Source organism: Ixodes scapularis, unplaced genomic scaffold (assembly GCF_016920785.2).
Source record: "Ixodes scapularis isolate PalLabHiFi unplaced genomic scaffold, ASM1692078v2 PGA_scaffold6__148_contigs__length_123643588, whole genome shotgun sequence".
NCBI lineage: Eukaryota > Metazoa > Arthropoda > Arachnida > Ixodida > Ixodidae > Ixodes > Ixodes scapularis.
Window position 1 is genome coordinate 70,583,034 of NW_024609881.1, and position 22,673 is coordinate 70,605,706.

The following is a 22,673-nucleotide window of genomic DNA, read 5'->3' on the forward strand; positions in this document are numbered from 1 at the left end:
CAAAGGAAGCCTGTCTTGCCCCTTGCGCACAGAGTTAAGTTCCTATTTGCATACCAAGTACATCTCATTATAGACCCCATGGTCGTTCCTAAATAAAATTTTAATGTAACCGGAGCGTGGTTAAAACCGAGGTGCTCTCGAATTGACACTCGGACTCTTGTTACCTCAGCATGCATGATGCATGTGAAGGCGCAAATCTGTCGGCACGCGAGCGTGCACTTGAACGACAAACTAGACGTGGACCCAGAGTTCCGAACTATTTAACAGCGGCAGATGATTATCATCAGATGGGGCCAGAGACGAAACTCGAAAGACTGATTGTTGACGTTTCAACTGTCCCAGACAATTCGTTTAAGGGGGCGCCTTAGACGCTTGGAGGCGATTTTATGCGAGATGTATGTTGCAATAACCGGATACTTTGTTTTCATGGGGAAGTACTCTGAAGAACTAGGAACCGGGAGGAATGTGGATACAACATGATTATCAGTACAACCAATGTGGATAGAAGTGACTGGTGCGGTATTCGATGTTGGGACTATGCCTTCTAGCTAAAAGAACATGACAGGCGGTATTGGCTGAGCATTCTAGGAGGCATGACAAACCAAAGACAAGACGCCGTCTTTGAGGACTGCACCATCGGATGCTGTGAATTAATCTTGAACAGGTAATGTCCAGAAGTGCAAAATCCCAATTTACAGGTTTCTTTTCTGTAGATTTCTTTAGCTGGAGTGATTATTTGAAGGGTATCAGCAAGAGGAAAGCGTAGCCCACTTGGGCAACAAACAGCCAACCAGAAATGAGCGCGTGTCCTTTTGACAACGCGAAGGATATTTCCATTTCAATTATTCGAAGAGGGAACGAGGAGATGGGAGAAGAAAGCTAAGGAGGCGGCTGGGTGTGACGTCACACTAACCTGATAGCGTTTCTGGTGTACATTTGGAATAAAAGAACAATAGAAAATTTGGACATCACATGCCCAGAACGAAAACGTTATGCACTCAAGTACATGCAAATTTTTGTTTGTGTTCGCACTACGACAATGCAATAGATAGATACATAGGAGCAGTTTTCTCTTAAGTACTTCCCTATGCACAAGCCAGATAAACGGGCATTGTTTCCGTGTAAATCGGGCAAATACATAAGATGGCCGTGCAATATCTCTGTGTACGGTGATAGAGTCCTAAGGATCCACTGTTCTGAAAGAAGTGCTGAAGTCCGAATATCCAGTTTTCAAGGTGTACACGGTGACATCACCCAAAAACCACCGCCTCTTTTAGCTTTCCTCGGGCTTGCTCTGCCAACAGGAGACATAGGAAGCCCAATGGTCCCAAGAGCGAAACGAAATGATGAAGTTTCTAACTTTGCGAGATGCAGATTAAGAACGGCTGACGAGCTCTGCTGGCAAAATTGACGCTGCTAAGGAACTCGTCCAATGATGCGCGTTTAGGCAGCTACCGCGTCTAGCAGTCATAGAAGCCCGTTGCTAGATAGACCACATCGGTTTGTGGAACCCAGGACTGACTTGAGGGCTCTCTGCAAACGCAGCTGCTTTCGAAGTGATGGTGCTTACATACGCACTGACTGTTTTTTTTATGTGTACCTCTTCCTACGTTTGAGAAACAAAACATAGAGAGAATGATGTCCCAATTGACGAGGTCAAGAGGCATAGTCGCGACCAACCTGGGTGATATTGCTTTAAGTCCCCCAAACCATAATATTTCCTACCCTGCTTAACCGTAATATCACGCACTTCGGGCAACGTGGAACGACGGCTTTTCCCTAGGCTACCTAGACAACGATGACCGCGTTCGCAACAAGCGTGCCGCGTCGCCATCTTGGTCTGCCCTTCCGGACGCCGCCGTCAAGCTCCAACCCGGCGCGCCATCTTGGTACACCTGCTGAAGATTTGTGGAGCGGGTTCCTCCATCTCCAAGGTGGCACGAGGAGTGCCCTAAGTGCGCCGCCATGTTGCCACCTCTCATTTGCGACACCACTCGATGCAGCTGATTGGTTGTAGAAATCCCAAGTTCTCGTACGTGCACTCTCACTCGGCGAGTTGACACAGGGAGTCCTCTTTTGGTGCTTCCTAGAGGGGGCTGCCACCGAGTTCCAGAGCGGAACGCGTCACCTTGGTACATCCGTTAGGAGGCCGATAACTTGCCACGTCACCCACCAAAACAAACACAACAATCAGCAGCGAGCCATTCTGATACACCAGCAGAGACACCCCAGATGATCTCTTGGTAGTTCCTCCAGCGTGTAGTCTTCGTTATCTCCGTGACAAGCGGCCGATTGAACCATCTTGACGAAGACCCGTTAAAGACACTGGAAACCATCGCGCGCCTTCCTGGTGCACCCCTTCCGCATGCCAACACTCCTTTGCCGGGCATCTGTACAGACCACCGCTGGATCCATGGCACGATGCTGACGAATGGCCAGTGTCGATGGAGGTACACTGGGAGCTGCACCGCGCCATGTTGGTGCACCCTCGGTGAACGACGCCACGGCCAACGTGCTCTCGAACTCTCGCTGCAGCGTTCCTCGTGGTAGGCCTTCGGGGCGGTGGGCGGGCGGCAGGCGGCGCGCGTCGGGACTGCAGCCGGACCGGCGGCGTGCTAGAAGGGCAGTCTGTTCCTGAGGCGCCATCCCTAACTGCTGCAGCAGCCGTTCGACTTCACCTGGCTCTCCTGGCGGATGTACTCTGACATGTTGAAGCGGCCGGGGCCGTGGGTGGTCCGGGACATTCGTTGCTTCAACTCCCTGCGAGACACCGAGCGGGTCCTACTTTATTCGTCCTCGTTATTACTACGTCGACAAGGGTACATAAGCCCCGACACCTGCGTCACCCGAACAAAAAAAAGGAAAAGGGGGGATAAGGCTAGGGGGCGATCGCCCCCTCTTGACATTCGGGAATGTCTTAGGCTCTGTTTCACACTAAGTTCGAGTGCAGCCGACGCTACAGTTTAATGAAGTCAGTCAAGCAGCGCCAAAAGTGCATGGTCACGGGACTCATCGTCTTTGTGCGTTTTCCGTCACCGGCTAAGGGAGATTAGCTAAACAAAATTACAGGTATAACGCGTATAGTGAACTCTTATCCTTAGTGCTGCACACTGTATTTGGCGGGGGTCTCGAAGCTCACCTTCTGACTCCGTGATTCCTGCAGAGCCACACAGTTCTGGCTGACCAGGAAGTCCGAAGAACCAAACAAACTAAAACCATTGGGACCGCCCAATCGATCGATATTGCGTCGACTACAAGATATATCCTAAAATTTGACCAGTCACTTGGACATATTGCGCTTAGTAAGCCTCTGAGTGCGGCAAAAACTTGAAATTCCCAATGGTACAAGGCGTGATTCTAGACGAAATTCGCGAGAAACACGACACTCTCAATTATTGTTTCCCAGTGCATATACCAGTAAATACCACTATGTGATGAATAATACAGTGAACGTGCATAGAAAACTAACCGCGAGGCCTTTGCGTTTCGGAGCATACATCCATCGATTAATCGAGGTTTGCAACCGATCGTATTTCTTGCGCCATTAGCCCTAGTGTGTGTGTATGTGTGAGTATGCATGTCTGTGTGTGGTGGTTGGAGGGGGCCGCATCCTGCCCGCGGTGTTAGCTAATCTTGAACAGGTGTTAGCCAATCTTGTGCATGTTACTCGAAAGAAAAGGCCGAATGGATTACACTTACAATTACTCTTCGCTTAAACGATATACTCAATCACATTACTCGATTACGTGAGTGGAAAAGTAATTGGCCGTTACCTGAAAAAGTAACAGGTACTTTTCTGATTACTTCAGACTTTGAAAAAGAGAGGCTTTCTGCCGGTTTAGAAACTGGTCTTTCGTATTTTCCATTATTGGTGTAACAGCACAAAAATTATAAGGTACCATTTTCTTAATTCACCAATTTTGGAAAACCCGTCCTCCTCTCGAAGACTTCGTTTGAGGATTTCTCGGTAGGAAACTTGTACAAACAGAGGGCTCCATTAGAAAGGCAGGGGAAAATAGTAATTGTTACAAGTAATTTTTAATACTTCCAAAAATTAATCCAATTACTCTTGTGTTGGTTCCTAATAAATGTATTAAAAATTACAAAATGATTAAAAAAATCAATTACTATAGTAATTTGATTACTTGCAATAAGAACCGTACAAGTCTGGTGTTAGCCCAACACTACCTAGACAAAGAAAATTACAGGAGGACACTGAAGAATGCCTACATGAAGGAATGCGAAAACATTCCTACACGCAGTGCATTCCTACAAGCAGCGCGCCACGTCTCGCACACGGCGCTCCGGCGGCGACATCACGCTCGCCCACTGCGCAGGCGCGGCGAACCCCGCCGACTCCACGGCTTCCGTGACGAGGCATCTGCGTTGCTGTGCTTTTCTTTGTGTTCTGTTTCTGAGACGCGTCCACTTTGACTTCGAGCGCCCCGCCGGCTTCCGTGACGAAGCATCTGCGCTGCACTGCCGTTTCGCTGCTACAGACGGTTACAGACAACGAAGGCTTCGCTCCATGGAACAGTTAATGCTTTCGCATTAAAAGCCGCAGATTTTTCTACGTCATCTACTGATGTTCAGCGCGAGTCTCAGGCTGGACAGGAGTGCTATGTCATCGTTAGGCTTGGACTTCTGTTCTTACTGATGGAGCACGAGTTCCAGCCGAGCGCTGACGTGACAATGGTGTGCCGTGGTGCCTCGTATGTGTCGCGCGCCAGCCCTCAGTTGGTGATGTGAACAATATAGTACTTCTACGGTTTTCTCTTCGGTGACGTGTGCCCCGAGACGGTGCTTCACGACGGATCGCTATCTGCTCCCGAAGTCAAATTGCCCACTGTGCCCTAAGCGATTACATCTCCACAACAGCGGGGGTTCAACTGCATTCCGAGCCAAATGCTGACGCAACACTCGTATAACTAATTTGTGCCCAGCACTGGCCTTCCTCAGTAAACTCGGAATGCGAGAATTGAGGCAAATATCACTTCTTGCGTTGCTCTCGTGTTTTGTCGGGCACGGCTCATGCATCTCCCCAGCACTTATCACACAAAAGAGATCTATTACGCATGCGCAGAACACAACACGTTGTGCAAGGATGGCGATAATAACGTTGTACAACGGGGCTGCGCTTGTGAACGAAGAAAATAAGAGGATTGCACAAAGATCAAGATGGTCGTGTGTTGTTCTCACCTGGCCACGGCCATAAAGGCAAGCTCCACGTTGGCCCCTGTCTTGGCACTGGTCTCCATGAAGGCCACGCCGTACTCCTGCGAACACCCAGACACGCGCAGGAAAAAGCACGTCGTTAGAAACAGAGCCACATCACAACTGAGAACTTGTAAAGTGTCCTTTTATCGGGCTCTGTTCCTCAGCTGCGCTGAGGGAACGCATCTACGCACTCAGTCTTGCTTATGAACTTGTCTCTTTATGGTGCCTGGAACGCATCTTCGTCTGCTGTGTTTAGAGCAACCCATGCGGAGCGCAAGATTGTCTGCTTCTTGAGAAAGGGTTGTGGTGACGTCAAGACATCGAGCTTTGATTGGCTCCGATTGGAAGGATAGTGGGTAGGCCTCAATGCTAGCTACTTTGAGGTCTACCCCCTATCCTTCCAATCGCAACCGATCAGAGCTCAGCGTCCTGACGTCACCGCAACCCTTTCTCAAGAAGCAGACAAAGTTGCTATCGGCATACCTGCTATGCGTCGAACGGGGTTCCGAAGTGGCAACAAATTAGGTCGCAGGAGACGGTGTGTCATGCTGTAGGAGGTCGCGATCCATGGCGGCTGGTCGTATAAGTACGAGTGAACGAACGTGAGTGTCGCCGTGGTCGTGGCGTCGCAACTGGTGCCTGCTGAGGCTTCCGTGGACAGCTGGAGAGCGACCCGCAGCAGAGCAGGCGACCGCCGCATTCATCTCCACTGCTGCTCCACAGTGGGGATCGCGGCAAACAAGAGCATGACACTTCTATGACTTCATCGGGTCGAAATCAATAGACCCCAAATACAAATAAAGACACGGTCAACGCACCAGTCGGACGTGCGTTTCAGGCACCATAGTTTCACTAAAATCAAGTTTAACGAGCAGTACTCCTATAGGGGTGTATACTAAAAGTGTTTAGCAACCTTTGTGAAGCTCCAGTTCAACAAAGCAGCGATAGGAAAACATGTTTGTGGATAGAGGTACTGCTGAAGAATCATTGGGTCGTTGATAAAGAGCCTTGGCTGTGTCAGCAATCAATGTTGTTTCTTTGTTGCTTTTTTTTTTCTTCTTGTCTATTCGAAATTTTTAATACTTGACAGGTCTGGGAGTTCTGCGATGTTGCCGACTGTTTCTACACCTTTTCCAAGTACGGACTTTGGGCTCCACCATCTTGCTGCCGGTGGCTGTAGAAGCAGATCGACTGGTAGACGAGCCTTGCTAAGGTTCGCCCAGAGTTGCCAAAGTGGTGCTCCAACAAAGCGTTCTCCACCCATGGTAGCTAGACATGCTTTTGGAGTGTAGCTGCTTGAAATATGCAACTCGACACGAAGGAAGGTTAGAACAGCTTGACCCTGACATTCCATTTGGCAAAGTGCCGCTCTGTTCGTGATTACTTTATTTTACTATTATTATCCGTGATTTTTGTCGTTTTAGAAACTTCCAATAGCCCTGCTCATCAATGTCTGTTTTTGAACTAACTTATTTTGTTTTGACCTCATGCCATGGCATGCACACGTCTGATCCCTAAGGCATTTCCAGAAGCGTCATGGGCTTCTTTCGCTTTACTTTTGTTACGAGCTTCCTTTTGTTGTTTCGGTATTGTATATTTCCTGCCCCACCGCCACTTTTACAGGCCAGTCTCGGAACATTTGAAGAGAAGGCAAAAAGCGGGGTATCACCAAACGATATATGATATTGTCACGAATGACAGTTAATGAAGCAACGAAAACTGAAACAAGCTAAACGTTTAATGGGGCGAACTTGTGCCCAGAACAAGAAAAAAACAGAGGATAACGCTAGAGCGTCGCGGGCGTCGATGGCGGCGTAGCAGCAGGATCGAACGCTGGGGCGAGACTGACTCGGCTTGCCAGGCGGAGCCCCTTTTGCACACGCGTGGGCTTCTGGAACATTTGGCGTAGATGGTTCGGTGCGTAGAAAATTCTAACCTCGAATTAGCAAGCAATTCTCGAATTTACCAGAACATCACAGTACAGCGTCAACAAAAATGTGTAGACTCGGCCACGAATCGAACCCTGGCCTCCTGCGTGAAAGGTAAGCGCAATAACCGTTAGGCCGCGGGCGCGTTGCCTACTTGGTCAGCTGCGCTCGCGGCAATACGAAATGAAAACAAATCTAACCTCTCAATGTGTTACTGTGATCGTTGAACCTTTGCAGTATTTACATTTTCTTGGTTTTATCTTTTTTTTATTTTTTTAGAGTTGCGCATTGTGTTCTTTTGTCGAACTTGTTGAAGAAGTGTCCAGGAGTTCCCCCGCGAGTCGCAGGTGTCACGTGAAGTTCTTTGAACATCCCTCACCCTGGCGAGCCTCTCCCCGTCCTCGTAGCGAACCTGCCTGTCCTGCTGGATGTCGGCCTTGTTGCCGATGAGCATGATGACCACGTCGTCCTGGGCGTATTCGTTGATCTCGCCCAGCCACGCCTGCACACCACAACGGGAACCGTGCATCCGCGAGACGAACAGGAGAGACATCGCGGTGTGATTGGAGGCACTAGAAAAGTACTTTAACTTTTGTCTGTCCCTCCAGTGGAGAGGAGAAACACGCTTGACTGAACACCCCCGGACAACAATTAAGACCGCAGTCCTGAGCCTTCTGCCTCACTTGCCGCTGTCTAATCTGTGTCCCGGCTCACATGTTGGATACGAGTGCTGCATCAGCGATCCGCTGGTACTCGTGCTCAATCGGTAAGGACACGAGTACAAGCCGAATGCTGACACTGCGCTCGTGACCAGTCGTGCCCTCCGTTTGGTGAGGGACAATTCAGAACTACTGGCTTATTTCGTACCAAGATACAAAAGAGAACGAGCGGCGGAATGAACAAGTGCAACAGGAAGGTTCTGACTTGAGAGTACTCTAGTCCTGAGCACGACTGATCTCGAGAGCTGTGCGACTGTATGCTTAATGGTGCGGTGATCAACTCGCCCAATTTTAGCAATACGAATCACTGACTGCACAGTTCATGGTAGTTTTTCTGCATTTTTTCACGGTTGACGCGGCACACGGCATTGCGACTTTACAGTAATAAGGTACTATATTGATCCTTCTGAAACAATCATGTGTTCTACCTTCGGGAGCTGCATTTTTAAAGTCTGCAATTGCAAAGTCCGAAACAGATTTTTTTTTTTTTTTTTGTAAGAAAGAGTAGCGATTGACGCCTTGAATGTTCTTAGGGAGAATGAGCACGTAACAATGTAATCAAGGAAGCGAGGCCAGGTTTTGAAAAATAAGTACCCGCCGCAATTTTGTGCTGGTGATATGGAGCACACACAGATTCGTCTAGGTGCTGGGCACTTCAAAGCGTTAAGCACAAAACATATCCTGGCTGCACCTTGGTGGCGCGCACCAAGAGCCGAGTTCGGTGAAACGAACATCCCACCACCTCCTCCCAAACAAAAAGACGTGTTAGCGACCTCGTTGTGCCTAATTCATACCGCTTGTTTAAAAAAGATATGTGTGTCTGCTGTCGATTGACGGCATGAATCTGAAGATATAAGTGAAATCCACTTATAAGGAAAATGAGATAACCCGAAATTTCAATCGTTATAATCGATTATCGTTGTATCTGAACTAGAAACCGAGCGTTTCCAGTCTAGAAACTCTAGAAACTGATCGTTATAAGCGGCACATTGTTATATGTGGTATCGTTATGTGGATTACACGTACAGGGTGCATTTTGAGGCTTTAGAGATTTGTCTGAAAAAAATTCGTGCAAGCCGTACTGAAGCTGTTTGTGCAGGTGAGTTATACGGTCAGGGGGCAAAACATATTGGGGGCCAAGCGTCACTATAAGTTGGCTAATTGACTAAAATATGTTAGTTAACGTTTTAATTAGTGGACTTAAACATGTGGTTACAGTTACAAACTTGCTGAGCGTAATCGAAAGCCTCAAAATTACTCAATAAAAAAAAAAAAAAAAGACTGGGTACACGTGAGAAACAAGGTAGAGCGCTGAAGTTCCTACTCGTCCAGCAAGCAGAAGGCTGCCGATGAGAAAACACGCCCGCGAGGTTTTTCTGTCTCTCATCTTTAGCATTCTCTCGCCGCCGGAGTTGCGCTCGTTACACGAGTGGTAACTTTGGCGCACTACTGCGCTTTCCACGCGCTCACAGTTTATAAAAATGGCTGATTTAGTCGTTTTAGATGACGCTCAGCAAAGTCGTAATTCAAGCCGAATATATTTTTCACCAATCAAACTGCTAATTAACGACTGTTAGTTAACTATTAGACTCATCGTCACAATTATCCTCCTATATCATGTCCCTCTAGCTGTATGACTCACCTAAAAAGACAGCATTCATGTAGTGTTCCCGGCTTTTATAAAATAAATCTGTACAGCCTAAAACAAAAACACCCTGTATTTATGTACGTGATACATTGTTGCATCATGACTCTATCGAAGGTCATACTTTTAATACCGCAAAAGTCAAAGACGAGGTTAAAAAAAAAAAGAAGAAAAAAGACAGAAACGACACACAATGAAGGTATACGCTACCAGTGTCGGCTTTACGCAATGTCGAGAGTTCACAATCAGCTCGCCTTGTTCTTTCTGTACTTTTTAGGCCGTCAACGGCAGGAAAGTGGGCCAGAAGATTACTCCGTAACCACGACGGACCTTCAGTGTCATCCTATGCTTTCCCCGTCTTGCTCTCCTCCAATCCCCAATGGGCAGGGGGCGACGTGGCCCGACTGACTGATCTGCCTCTCGGAGGTCTTCGTCTCAATCGATCAATCTCCGGCCACCCGTCCGCGGACCGCTGGACCGAGGAACATCAACTCACCCTCGTGTTGTCGAAGCTAGTCTTGTTCGAGACGTCATAGAGAAGCAGCAGAGCTGGAAATAAAAGACCCAGAACTTTATTTATATCCTGTCACGATGCTATCGTACTTTTAACCCGCGTCGCAAAAGTATGGTTTTGTGCTTTTGGTTTATTTATTTATTTTTACCTTGGATTTGGTGTTCTTCGGTATCGATCTTTTGGTGTCAGACGAAAAGCGGGGTTTCTTGGGGCTCAAGTTTAAGAAAATGGGACACGGGCACGGGATTCTCCAACGTTGAGGGAATGTGCACGTGACTCAAATGTGTGGACGATGTCCCGGTATCGACAATAGAATAAAACGATGTATGGTTCCGAAGAAAGAAGTGACCTCCCGGACAGTTGGCTCAATGTATTGACCTATCATAACTCACCGTGGGCGTCCCTGTAATAAGCGTGCGTGACGCTGCGAAACCGCTCCTGACCAGCCGTGTCCCAGATCTGAAACGAGAACGCCATAGATGCCTTTGACTCATAGGCTGATTTGACCACCGTGGTCCTATGTAAGAAGTCAGGAGGTCATATGATATAGGTGTGCAGTGGGAGCGATACTCATGTACGACATGTACATGCGAAAAAAGTAAACCTAAAAGAAATGAAGGACTCGATTTTTTTGTCGATCTATGTACTACGAGCTGAGAAATGACTGGACGGGTCGTCAACTAATTCTTGGTAGTCTCGCTTTTAGTTTATATATATATATATATATATATATATATATATATATATATATATATATATATATATATATATATATATATATATATATAATATATATATATATATATATATATATATATATATATACCATAAAACAGTTCCAAGTCAAATGACAAACGATGTTCCCGAAATTTAGCCGTGCTTTATCTAAGTGAACATCTTGGGAAGGAACAGCGACAAAACACTTGGACAAGAGTAAAGAAACACACACGACAGGCTGGCGCTGAACTAACAATTGGTTGTTTAATACACAAAAAAGAAAGGAAGTGCTCTTTCAGTGTCCACCGTCAAAAAAGTGCTTCGCTATGTGGACGATTTTTTGGTTGTGTTTGAGGACGCTGATGGGGTTGACACACAGGCTAAGCTACTTTTCCGTTTTTAAAAACTGTGGTGGGGGGCTCAGGCTTGCGTTTGAAGAGTCCAACAAAAAAGACCATTCTGGACAACAGTTCATGCCACTCAAAATCGGTAAAAAGGAGCATTGCGGTCTCTTGTCATGGGTCCGCCCTTAAAAAGTCGTGCGTCCACTTGATGAAGGCAGCTTTAACCGGCAGGTTGAAAAATTGAGGCTGTCAAGGTTTCTATTTGCCCTTTTGACTAAGGTGGCTAGCTCCCTTATGAAAAAAAGCTAAATGGAGGGGGATGATGAAAACTGAATTCGACAAAAAAGAATGGTGGTCGTGCCCTATCTTCATCGAGTATCGCATAAGCTTAAGCAACTCGGAGGTCGCTATGGTGTCCCGGTGGTGTTTTCCACTGCACAGAAAATGGGTATGATATGTGCAAATGTCGGTGCTACCGCCGAAAAGCGGTGGAAAAGGAAATGGACCAAAACGCACGTAGGACCGTTTGTGGCTTGTGTGTCGGGCGTGGTTTGAGATCCCCTTGTCGTGTGGCAATGTCTGTGTTGGACGGACGGGCCGCTGTCTAAATGACAGACTTGCAGGACATTCGTATTCACTCAGGGCCACTGTTGGGGGGTTGCTACCTTTACGCTGCGACGGCTGCAAGTGACAGCCTAATTTTATTGAAGTCACTGTTTTAGATAAGCATACAGACAGAGCGACAAAAAAAATCATCGAGGTTTTTTTTTTATGTCAGAACTTGGCGGCGGGAGATGCGTCAGCGACCGTCAGTAGCTTTACCTGAAAAAGAATTCGGGTACCTTCGATCAACTATGAAGGGCATTACGTAGCCACTAATGTGGCCATCTTGACAAACAACATGCTGCTTGGTTGGCGCGTGTGTGGTGTCTATTTTTTCTGATTAAGATGGTTGGTGTTTTCTCCCTTTCTTTTTTGAGTATTAAACAACCAGTTGTTAGTTCAGCGCCGCCCTGTCGTGTCTGTTTCTTTATCTTTGTCCAAGTGTCTTTCCCGCTATTCCTTCCCAAGATGTTCACTTCAAACCAACTAGCCCAATACGTCACATTATCGCAGTTTAACTGAGCGTCAACAAGATTAGTCAAATGCCTTACCCGGATAATATCCTGTTACTCGACCCGTCGCTGAGAATACCGCCGCGGCCCTTTCTGGCTAACCCATTTTGCATCACTATGAATATGTATATGATTAACCAACTGCAAATCATCGAGCTGCATATACCGCCAATACTGTACGTTTTCACCTCAAATGCGTACGAAAAAAAAAAATTGTCGCTGTCCTGACCGTCAGTTGAACGTCGAACCAGTGCCGAGAACATTAAATATAACGACCGATCTTTCTTAAGATCCATGTCGAAACAACAACTGGAAGCACCAGACAAACACTTCGATGTAGAAACTTTGTGATTCTGTATTTTCGTTTCATTGTTTTACCTTAAGTTAGTCCAGACGTAGCCGACGCTACAAGCTGATGGCACCGATCAGACGGCGTCAAAATCGCACCATCATGGCGTTCGTCGTCTTTCTCTATGTGTTATCATCGCTGGCTGAACCAGTCATAAACAGGAAAGGTCCAGGCGCCTCTGACGATGCTTGAGTATCGGGATACCGACTGACCGTCGAACGGTGTTCCTCAACAGAACTGAACCATAGTGATTCTTCGGCAGCTGGCTTCAGTTCACTTCGAAATTTAAAAAAAGAAGGGATGAGTCCCGGTGTAGTCCTAAATTATTAATTAGTGACGCTCTTTCGAGACCTTTGCGATGAAGCTTTTTTTTCTGCTTTCTTGCGCTCTCTTTTTGCTGTGATTTGTTCTACTGAGTTGTTTGCACATTAAAAGTAATTATGATAGAATGCTTATCTTGAGCTGCTGAAGTGTAGGAGAGCAGGGTTCTGTCGGGTATCGCGCATTTATATCTGCCCCTATTTGCGGCTTGCGCGAACTACAGGGGGCGCTCCTCTAGCTATCATCATCATCGTTTGTGACGTCACGTGCAGGACAGCCTGGGACAGACTGTGCAGATCTTAGATCCCTGGGCTCGTCAACTCGCTTCGTGGGTGGTTTGGGTAACGCGCGGCAAAGCCTGTTTCACGCGTTGTCTTTATTGGGTGAAGTGATATTTGTAGGGACATTTTACCAAAGCTTGAAACCGTGGCAGGCGTAGTCGTGCTGAAAAACACTTTTGGCGCTAAGCTGTCGAAGCGCTCGGATGGTGGTGTGCTGTCCTCTACCCCAGTACGAAAAGCTGGATTATGAAAATAGAATGTCCCGCGCTTTACCCCATCACATCTACCGGCGAATAGGGTGTATTTTTTTGTTATGATTCGGACAAAATAAATTAAAGAAAGGAATATGTCTTATCAAATTGAAAATAGGAAAGCTAAATTTGAGAACATTTCGCGTGTGTAGTAACCATGCACTTCAGTGAAGAGACTCCGTGTATCCTGTTGGTTCCAATGTGTTCTGGGAGTGGCGATCTCATATTAGTTTCAAGTTGATTCCGTTTCGAATTTTCTAAACCAGTAAACAAACATTTCCTGAAAACAGCTGGCAAAAAGAAGCGGTGGTTGGCTTCCGGAGTCGTTTCAATTAAATCCCTGCCTATTCATCCGGTTGGCGCAAAACGTGCGAGACCCCTTTGCGATTAAAGTCTTAAATCTAGTAAATCGCTGAAATTTCAGCGTCCCAAAAAATGAGGCATGCACCTGTTATGAATTGCTACCGTTCGTGTATTTAACCTTTCGGACACAAATGAGCATAGTGCGTGATGGGCTTCTCAGCGAGCGATTTTAAATTCGTAAAACATTCTTAACAAACATTGTATAGAAAAAATTAACCAATCGCCTGAATTTGCTGGGCCACGTCCGACAATTTAAGAGTTTCTGAAAATTTCTGCTTTTGTTTCGAGCAGAAGTCGCGTTTTGACAAACTTCTTTGTCACGTATTCGATGCGGCAGGCGCTGAGCGTCAGTTGCTGACGAGCATTTGCTCGTCAGCAACTGTTGAGTCACACTTGGATAGAAGCGTATAGGTATCGGCAAGGCTCAGCGTATTGTGCAGGTAATTTGCAACACAACTGCGCGTGCGCACAGCTAAGAAGACAGCACGCCATTTACTCTGGTACACGCAAAAGCTTTTTGTACAGCAACCTTCACAGATCCGAAAAGGCAAGAATCACAGAGGCTGTGAACAGACCTGACGCACACCACGCAAGCTATAATGTAAAGCTCCAGGCTTGTTTTTCAACATTCTAATGTTTTTCTTAATTTAAAATCCAACTTCGAGGCGCTGTTATTCATTAGAAAGATCACTATCATAAACGCCATACAGATTTCTTTAATAAATAAGCCGGTTCTCATCGGCATAGATGCGAACTAACATATGTATCTACTCCGTACTTTGACACGTCTGCTCACATCATACCAGCTCCGTCACAGAAGGGCGCCCGCGAGGTGGCGCCACCAAAATCTGTCCCCTACGCGATCAAATTAACTGAAAAGCGTGTTGGTAAAATTGACTGACCACAGAAAGAATAAAACAAACTCGAAACAAAAAACGACAAAGTTCTTTTTTTTTTTTTAACTACCAACGACATATATGAGTTTAAAAGCCCTCCCTGCAATTCAGGACTGTAAAAAGAAAAAAAAAAAAAGGAGAGAAAGGGATGCGGAAAGAGAGAAATTGTAAAAATAAAATTGTAAAGAAGGAAATAAGATAAAACGTGAAGTAACAGCGTAAGCAGCACAAAATTTGGATGGGGTGTGGAGCGGTTATAATCTACGCTAATTCCGGAGTCAAATATAGGTTATCTCTTCTTTGACGCGATCAACACACAATTGGCAGCTGTTACGGGGTTGAGAGATGTGCTTTTGGAGATTTCCTCAGTCATGTTCTTGACAATATATTCCTTAGGAGCTTTGATCGGGACTGGTCAGGCAAAATGGTGGACGAAAGGAGGTCGTGTTCGTCGTTCAGAACGCGGACCACCACAAATTTGTTGCACCGCAGCGTAAAATCGGTGTTACATATGACAGCAAAGCGTTCTTTCCACGGTATAGAAACCTTCTTCTGGTCAGCGCGTAGAAAGGGCACGGCGGAATCATAAAAATAATTACTGGAAACCATGTTTGTTTCTATGCTGCCTACGAGAACCAAGCAGCGATAGCAGACGACAGGGTCGAAACGACCTCCTCTCCTGAACTTCTCGGCGTTGCCGCTACGCGGCGTCGGTTTCGGTTGAGCCGCCAATGGGAGCAGGGGGTTCTTCAGCCACAGCCTTCGGGAGTATTGTGTGCTTTTGCGGGATGCTTTTACAGGCGCGCTTCTTAATCGCAAACATTCCTTTGATGCCTCTGGCGTTTATGCGCTGCCTCTTAGGGTCCTCGGGCCATGTCAGGGAAGGAAAACTGAGCAAGCGCTTCCCGGGCCGCGTGTTTTCGTAGACGCGCCGGAGAACCTTCCAGAACTCCAAAGCGGCGGCGGTTTCGGAACTGCTGCTGTGTGGGCGGCGGAAAGGGGGTGGATGGGAGGGGGGAAGGGGGAGAGAAAGAAAGGGAGTGATAGGGCGTCTTGCCATAGGTTACTTGGTTGTGCGAGGACTATAGGGTATGGTCAGCAGTGATGCGATTGCTGTGACACTTGCTCCCACAATGCGCCAAAGTGCCAACAGACTGCTACTTTTTGCTACATTTGACCAAGATAGGAAGAATTTGAGCCAACATTGAGCCCAAAGCTCGTTTCGTTTCACCAATACAGAAACGGAGGGTTCAGGCGTCGCTACACTGCCGTACTGTTATGGTAAGATTGCGAAACATTTTCAAAACTTCAGGGTTTCGCTTTAAATAAAGTGTAATTTGATATGATCTTTGTACCAAACATGACTCGGTGCTCGGAAGTTTGGGAACGCTTCCTATTTTTTATTGGGGTCTGTTCGGGTGGTTTCATTAGCTCCGTTTGAGAGCGCTTATATGCTGAATCACAACAGATGAGTGGCAGTTAAATAAATATGATGGTCTGCGCCATTTTGAGAGGGTGCGTGCATTCGCGGTCGTTCTTTTTTTTTTTTTAAGTTTTAAGGGTGGTTATTTGGGTACCGGTAAAGGGTTGATGATTTACGTTGATTACATGTAGCTGGTTTGAGTCTCTAGGTTTAATTTTTATCCATTTACTACCTTTAAATAGGCCTCTTAACTCTTCGTGGATGCAGTCAACAATGTTTAAATTAAATCGAGCTTAACTTTAGCGGTGGAATAAAAGTACGGGAATAAAGTTAATAAGTTCAGCTGAACTTTTTAACACACATGTGCTTTCCACACGTTGACTTTGTACCATCATAAATTTCTACGTGTAAGATGTCATGGACGGGCAGCTTTGCGGTTTAGTTATTCTTTGCAATTGATGCTAAGAGGTGGTTATGCCGGCCTGGGAAGGCAAAGATGCGCTGTACTTTATTATTTGGACAGGCCAACACAAGGGTCCTAACACAGTTTTCGCAGTAGAAAGAAAACGAATAAAGAATATGTTTGTGCTCGAAAAGTATTTTTCCCTGCTCCAAAATAACTCGAACCAATCCCATCACTGGCTCAGGAACGACGGAGAAGACAGAGCACGGCGGCGATGGGGCGGCGCACGCCCAGCGATCACGTGGGTTTTTGCGTACGGACGCCGCCCGATTTTGCTGGAAAGGGGCACTAACCGCCGCCACTGTAAAATAAAGACCCGCTTCTGCTTTTTGGGTAGGATCGATTTGATAGTATTTCTTTGTAACGAAAACGTTAATTTCAGATTGTCATACACGGCTAAAGTCTGGTTTGAGTTTGACTATGACCGACTGCGCCACGACTGGTTTTTAACTCTCTCCAGTCGTAAGCAGTCGCAAGTGTGAGATAGAACCAGCCCGAAGTGTCGCTCAGAGAAACAGGAAATCAAATGTACATCGAAAATACTCTATCGTGAAGACTCACCTGAAGCTTGACCTTGCACTCATCTACGCTGACCACTTTGTTCTGCAACGAGAAGAGGAGAAAAGAACGCGATCAATTATTATCATTGTTCTCACAGAATATGTTTGAACAAAGCCTCCTGTATACTGACAAAGCCTGGCAGATCGCCACGAGAAGCGGTCGCCGATATGGAAAAGGCGGAGCGGCAGACAAGGGATGAGAGGAGAGCCACGTGACTGGCGCCCCGCTGCGGCGAGATGCCGAAACACACTTCTGCCGAGCGAACAAGTGGTTTTCGGTTCCTCGCCGCTGCAAAAGCTGTGCGCTGTCGTCCAGATTCACCGAGAAATGGCTCTTTGATGCTCTGTGCTGCCAGATCGACGCGCTCCAAATCTACGACCGGGCACTCTATGGCTCCGTCGTCGAATTGCCAGGCTTTGTGAGTACATATGGGAGGCTATGGTTTGAACAGTAAGTACTGGAGTTATCGAGCACAATGATATCAAAATGTTTTTTTTAGAAGTTAGCTAATTTACACTACCCACTAGATTTCTCCGGCAAATTGATGGTGGAACTAAATAAACATTTCCACACGAAAATGATTTAAAGAACACAAACAAATATTCCGAGCAAATTATAAATGCAGCATAGGTCTCTTTGAACCCTTATCACTGAATCGGTTGCGTCGATGTGACATGCTTCGATTCTGTTTTCTTAATTATTATGCCCGATTAAATATTGTGCTTGCATGCAGTATCTCTAATTACCGTTGTTAATGCCATGCTGTAGAAATTACCGGCCATTAGCATTTTCATAACCGAAAAAGAGCTTTACTGTTGAACAACAAATACAGGTACCAAATTGAAATTAAAATAATTGATATGAATTGTCATGTGATATCACTTATAATGCGAAACAAAATGTGCAATGTGTCAGCAGTTAGCGTTCATGAAAGTAGATGTTTTTGTAGACGTTAGAATCTTTGTTGAGTCGAAGAAGTTACTGGATGAACTCAAAATATAGTTGGAGTGCTCCAAATTTTAGAAGTAAGTAAGAAAACAAAACTCCTTATAATTTCTAGTGTTCTACCCGGTTCAATCTGTCATTTTTACTCGGACAGACGTCGTTCCTTGGCCTTAAAATGCAGCAAAAGCAATTTCCTCTCACGCCGCCTCAATTAAATCATATCGAGAGTGTTTACGAACGTTTTACGGTAACGACTTAAACTTGCGCAATATGAACCGCTTTAAAAAAAACTAAATTAAAGATACAAAAACATTTGATGATATTCATCTTGTCAACATACCGATGCATTTTGTGAATATATTGCAAAAGAAAGCATGTTTGCTTCTGTCTCGCGTCATTCTCGAGATATGGCCGAAATCGTAACCCCCAGCGAAACCGAAACTAATTGGGTTTCACGCACAGCGAGGCATTTAATGCATATTACATCATTAGTAATGTTTCACCGATATTTTGTTTAGTCGATAATATGCATAAATATTTATGAACATTTCCAGTCTCTCTATTTTCATTCACTGGTCGGGAACGCAAAAAAGAAATTGACTGATGTGCTCGTTGCACTCCTTCAAAACTTCCATTGCATTACTATCGGAGCGAACATGGGATACCTTTAAGGATGTAGCAGGCCACACTAGCTAGCTACGTTCCACTGCAGTTGCACAAACAACCATCGAAGGCTCGGGCTGTGCCCTGCTCGGCTGGATAGTCAATGCGGTTTCAACCAAGCTCAAGGCACTGGTAAGATTAGACTTATTTTGTATACGTAACGAGTTATAAGTAACTGATTACTTGTAACCAATTACATCTTATTGCAACTTTTTAACGCTTCACTGTCTGCCCGCGGGTCATCGTCTATGTTGCATCAACGTTGGACACTTTTTTTTTTTACCTCTAAACCTAAAGATACCAAAATACCAGAATGCCAACGCGCTCAGCGACGTTTTGATTCTCGAGTTGTCGAGAGTCCCTCCTTTCCTGCGTACAAGTTGTGACAATTCGAATGTGTCGCGGCATAAATGTTTTATTTCGTAATAAAAAGCAAAAAAAAAAAAAAGTAACGTGAAAAGTAATAAATTTTTCCCGGTAATTTTTCAACTACTTTTGTGACGCAGTAATTGATTACTGTAATCAGTTAAATTTTTCAATAAAGTAATTGTAATTGTAATCGGTTATTTTTTGCACTAACGAGTACAAGACTGGGTTAGACGTACAAGCTTAAGGAAGGACTTCCTAATTATGTTCTCAATAAGGTGATGGCATGTGTACAGTGACCTGTGCTCAGACGAGCTCCTGAAAAAAAAAAATATCGCATAGAAAAGCTCAGAATTATAGTGTTTTAAATACCCTACAAACCAAAAAAAAATTTTTTTTTTTACTGCAAAATTAAGCTGCGCTTTGCCGGAAGCTCGGCCTCCGCCTAATTGTGGCACTAGAGCTCCGAACCACATGCCAATGTTCCAAAACTACCCGTCATCTTATTCAAAGGGTGATAAGTGATTTCACTGAAGTTTTCAATGAAAAAATGGCGGCCGATGGAGCTCTCGATCACATAAAGCTGATAAAAAACGTCAAAAATAAGCCCCATATTTCCCATTGAAGTTCTGAGAAAATCACTTATAACTTTTGAAACGAGATGACGGTTAGTCCTAAACTTTAGCGTCTGGTCCAAACCGCTAGCGCTACATTTTCGGTGGAGAAGGAGCCTTGGGCGATGCGTAGATTATTTGTGCAGTGAAAAAAAAAAATCTTTTCTGGGGGAGACTTTGTAAGGTATAGTATGGCGGAGGGTTTTTACATATGTTTACGCGATCCTACCAAGACCCAAGTCGGGTCTGTATGATGCCGTCTGTCATTTCAACGATGGCAACGGAGGCACGCTTCACGTTCTGAAGCACATTGGAGTCGAACCTGGTCTGTACACAGTGAAAGCGGCTTGCCCAACTGGCGATCAACACCATGTTCTAAAATCCTCCCATCAGTCTACTAATGCCGCTAAACACACATCAAAAAGCGAACTGCCGCACGAACAAAAGCAGAGAAAAGCAAGACTAGAGAGGAGGCGAGCTACAAATCAGTGAATTTTAAGCACTCTTGAATATTCCTTTATCTCAGTTAAAGTTACTTCCAATATTTTTTTTCTTGAGAACCCACTTTTCCCCATTTTTTTTCCTTACGCAAACATGCCTAGACTTTTTTTTTCTAAATTTGTTTTAATGAAATTTTACAGACTTAATTTTATATAGCTAGGCGTACAATGAACCAGAATAAATAAAATCACGTGAAAATTATTGATATTCCTGCCTTTTATCGCAAAACATAATCTGAAAAGCACTCTTTGTTACTTGAACATTACACACTGATAATTAATTCTATCATATTACGTCTGATTCATTACACGATTCAAGGGTTTACCCGTGTGACTGCCGAAGCAATTTTCCTTCTGATGAATTAAACTACGGTTATAATCAAATATGCATATTTAGAACATTTCTTTGAAATAAAAGTACTCAAACATTTGTTTCATACGTTTTAACACTGTAAGGTTAAAACAATTTAGTTTTTAAGATGGGCTACTAATATGCCGTTTGTATCCTCTGCTAAAAATGTTTTGCCGGAATGTGGCATCATACTTTGAAGGGGCACTCCGCTGTTCCTTTCACTGTGTATGATTTGTTTCGAAATTGGCTAACAGAGCAATAGATCTGGCTCAACTAGTAATTAAAATATTACGTTAAAATAGTTTTATTTCCTGAATTATTGAATTTTAAACCATGGCCCCCAAAGAAATTGAAAACCTCTACTGGCAACACTGCAAAGCGTGACGTCAGCCGCAGGCGCAGGCTCATTGATTGTTTGGGCAGTAGAGCAATTGCTCCCAAGGGATTACAATACGCATGGTTACGTGAAATGAATACTGTGAAAGATTACTTCAGTACACGCTCAGCAGTAGGAACATAATGCGCGAGATGCTTCGTTTTTTAGACTGCTTGCTCATGCCCGCCAGTGGTGTCAGGCCATTTGGAAGCGCTGGAAATTGTGAATGTTTGTTTCGGGCTTGATTTTATTTTGCGTTTTATCAATAGCTATCTTCAATTCCGAGACACTAAATAGCATGCCGGGAAGAGTAAAGGCCGGGTGTTAAAAAAAGAAAAAAGAAGTTCGTTGGGGTAGTTAAAAAAATTGACAAATGTATTGCTAACATGTTTAAACATGTTAGCAATACAACAAAAACAGTTTATGGCATCAAAATAGAATGTATTTAATGAGGTGGAAGACGCCTTTCATCCTATCGCAACTTAATAGTGTGAAATTTCCTGCACCATTTTTGTTTTTCATACGTTGGTTTCAACTGGGGGGCGATGTCTCAAGATGAGTTGAACGATATGCGGTGATGTGGGTGTTTTAATTTCAATGAAGGAATAAGAGCGAAAAAAAAAAAGTACAGGAAAATAAAGAAAAAGGTAAGTGATTAGAGCGAAAGGTTGGTTTGGGTGTTGAGGTGGAGCGTGCAGGAAGCAGCATCGCCGCCGGTCAGGCACCCGGAAGCTTGAGATTTTACCGAAAGAGGAAAAAATTATATTTGGGATATTTATAATTCTCTAATGGGCTACCTCATTATCGTGTTGCTAGCAAGCGTGCCTTAAATGTTTGAATTTAGGGCGTGTGTATGTTTCACTTTTCCACCGTGTGCCGCAGTTCTATTTGTGCATCCGTCTACGAAGTTTCGGAAATCTCGTTGTCTTTCGTTTGTATATACACAGCCTTAATCCGATACCGAATAGAGCTCGCTTCACTAGTTTACAACTGGTAACGCGAACTCTAGTACGAGTGAAATTATGGAGTATTGGGAACAGTGGTTAGCATAAATGTTAGTAAAATATAGGTTGATCACAATGCTAGAAGTGTTGTCGACTGTCGCAGGAGGTGATCTTAAGGACACAGTCGCTGAGAAAGACTTCGTGATATCACGTTTCTGCGAAGAATTATCCAAGCTCTCATTGATTGTTCATCACGTTTAAGCTCAGAACATTTTAGTGATCCCCGTGGAACCATTTCCTGCCACGCCAATTATATTCAAACCTTTTTGCGCGGCAGGTCTTCATATTGCGTGTTTCCAAAATGTTCACTACTCAGAGTTTAAAGAAGTTGACAATTTTTCTGACTAACCGAACTTTACATCGTTTCTTTGACTGTGGTGATATGATACGTTTTGTGTTATGCCGCTGGATCGGTAAGTTATCTTGGAAACCATTGAACAGTAGAAAGGCACGCACGAACAAATTAGTCAGACAAGCAGTCACAAATGGCTTCGTGCTAAGGTTGAGCTAGTGTTTTGAACACTCGACGCTCATGGCACGATCACGTACAGGGACAAAGAAACGATTAAGGGTGAATTCTCGTAAAAAAAGCAAGGAATAGATGGTGCGATGGAACAAAGCGCTAATGTGACATCCCAATATCAGTACTGCCTATCGCGTGCGACATTTCAAATATCTCTTCGTGCGCCTGTGTAGTGTTTAAAACAAAGAGAAATATATGAGAACGCACACATTGTCGTGGTAAA

The 22,673-nt window shown here is 44.9% G+C and overlaps 1 protein-coding gene across 2 annotated transcripts in view; it reads right to left on the reverse strand.

Annotated features, from left to right (window-relative positions):
• Positions 1-1,677: 1,677 nt before the first annotated feature.
• LOC8026964 (ras-related protein Rab-37) overlaps positions 1,678-22,673 on the reverse strand; it is a 191,953-nt gene continuing 170,957 nt past the window's right edge. For both annotated transcript variants that reach the window (XM_042294444.1, XM_040212779.3), the window contains exons 3-8: positions 17,108-17,149; positions 10,416-10,482; positions 10,006-10,058; positions 7,525-7,647; positions 5,200-5,276; positions 1,678-2,760 (exon numbers count right to left, since the gene is read on the reverse strand). In XM_042294444.1, the coding sequence (XP_042150378.1) occupies positions 2,649-2,760; positions 5,200-5,276; positions 7,525-7,647; positions 10,006-10,058; positions 10,416-10,482; positions 17,108-17,149 (474 nt within the window). In that variant the 3' untranslated portion in view covers positions 1,678-2,648. The remainder of the gene's footprint in view (positions 2,761-5,199; positions 5,277-7,524; positions 7,648-10,005; positions 10,059-10,415; positions 10,483-17,107; positions 17,150-22,673) is intronic.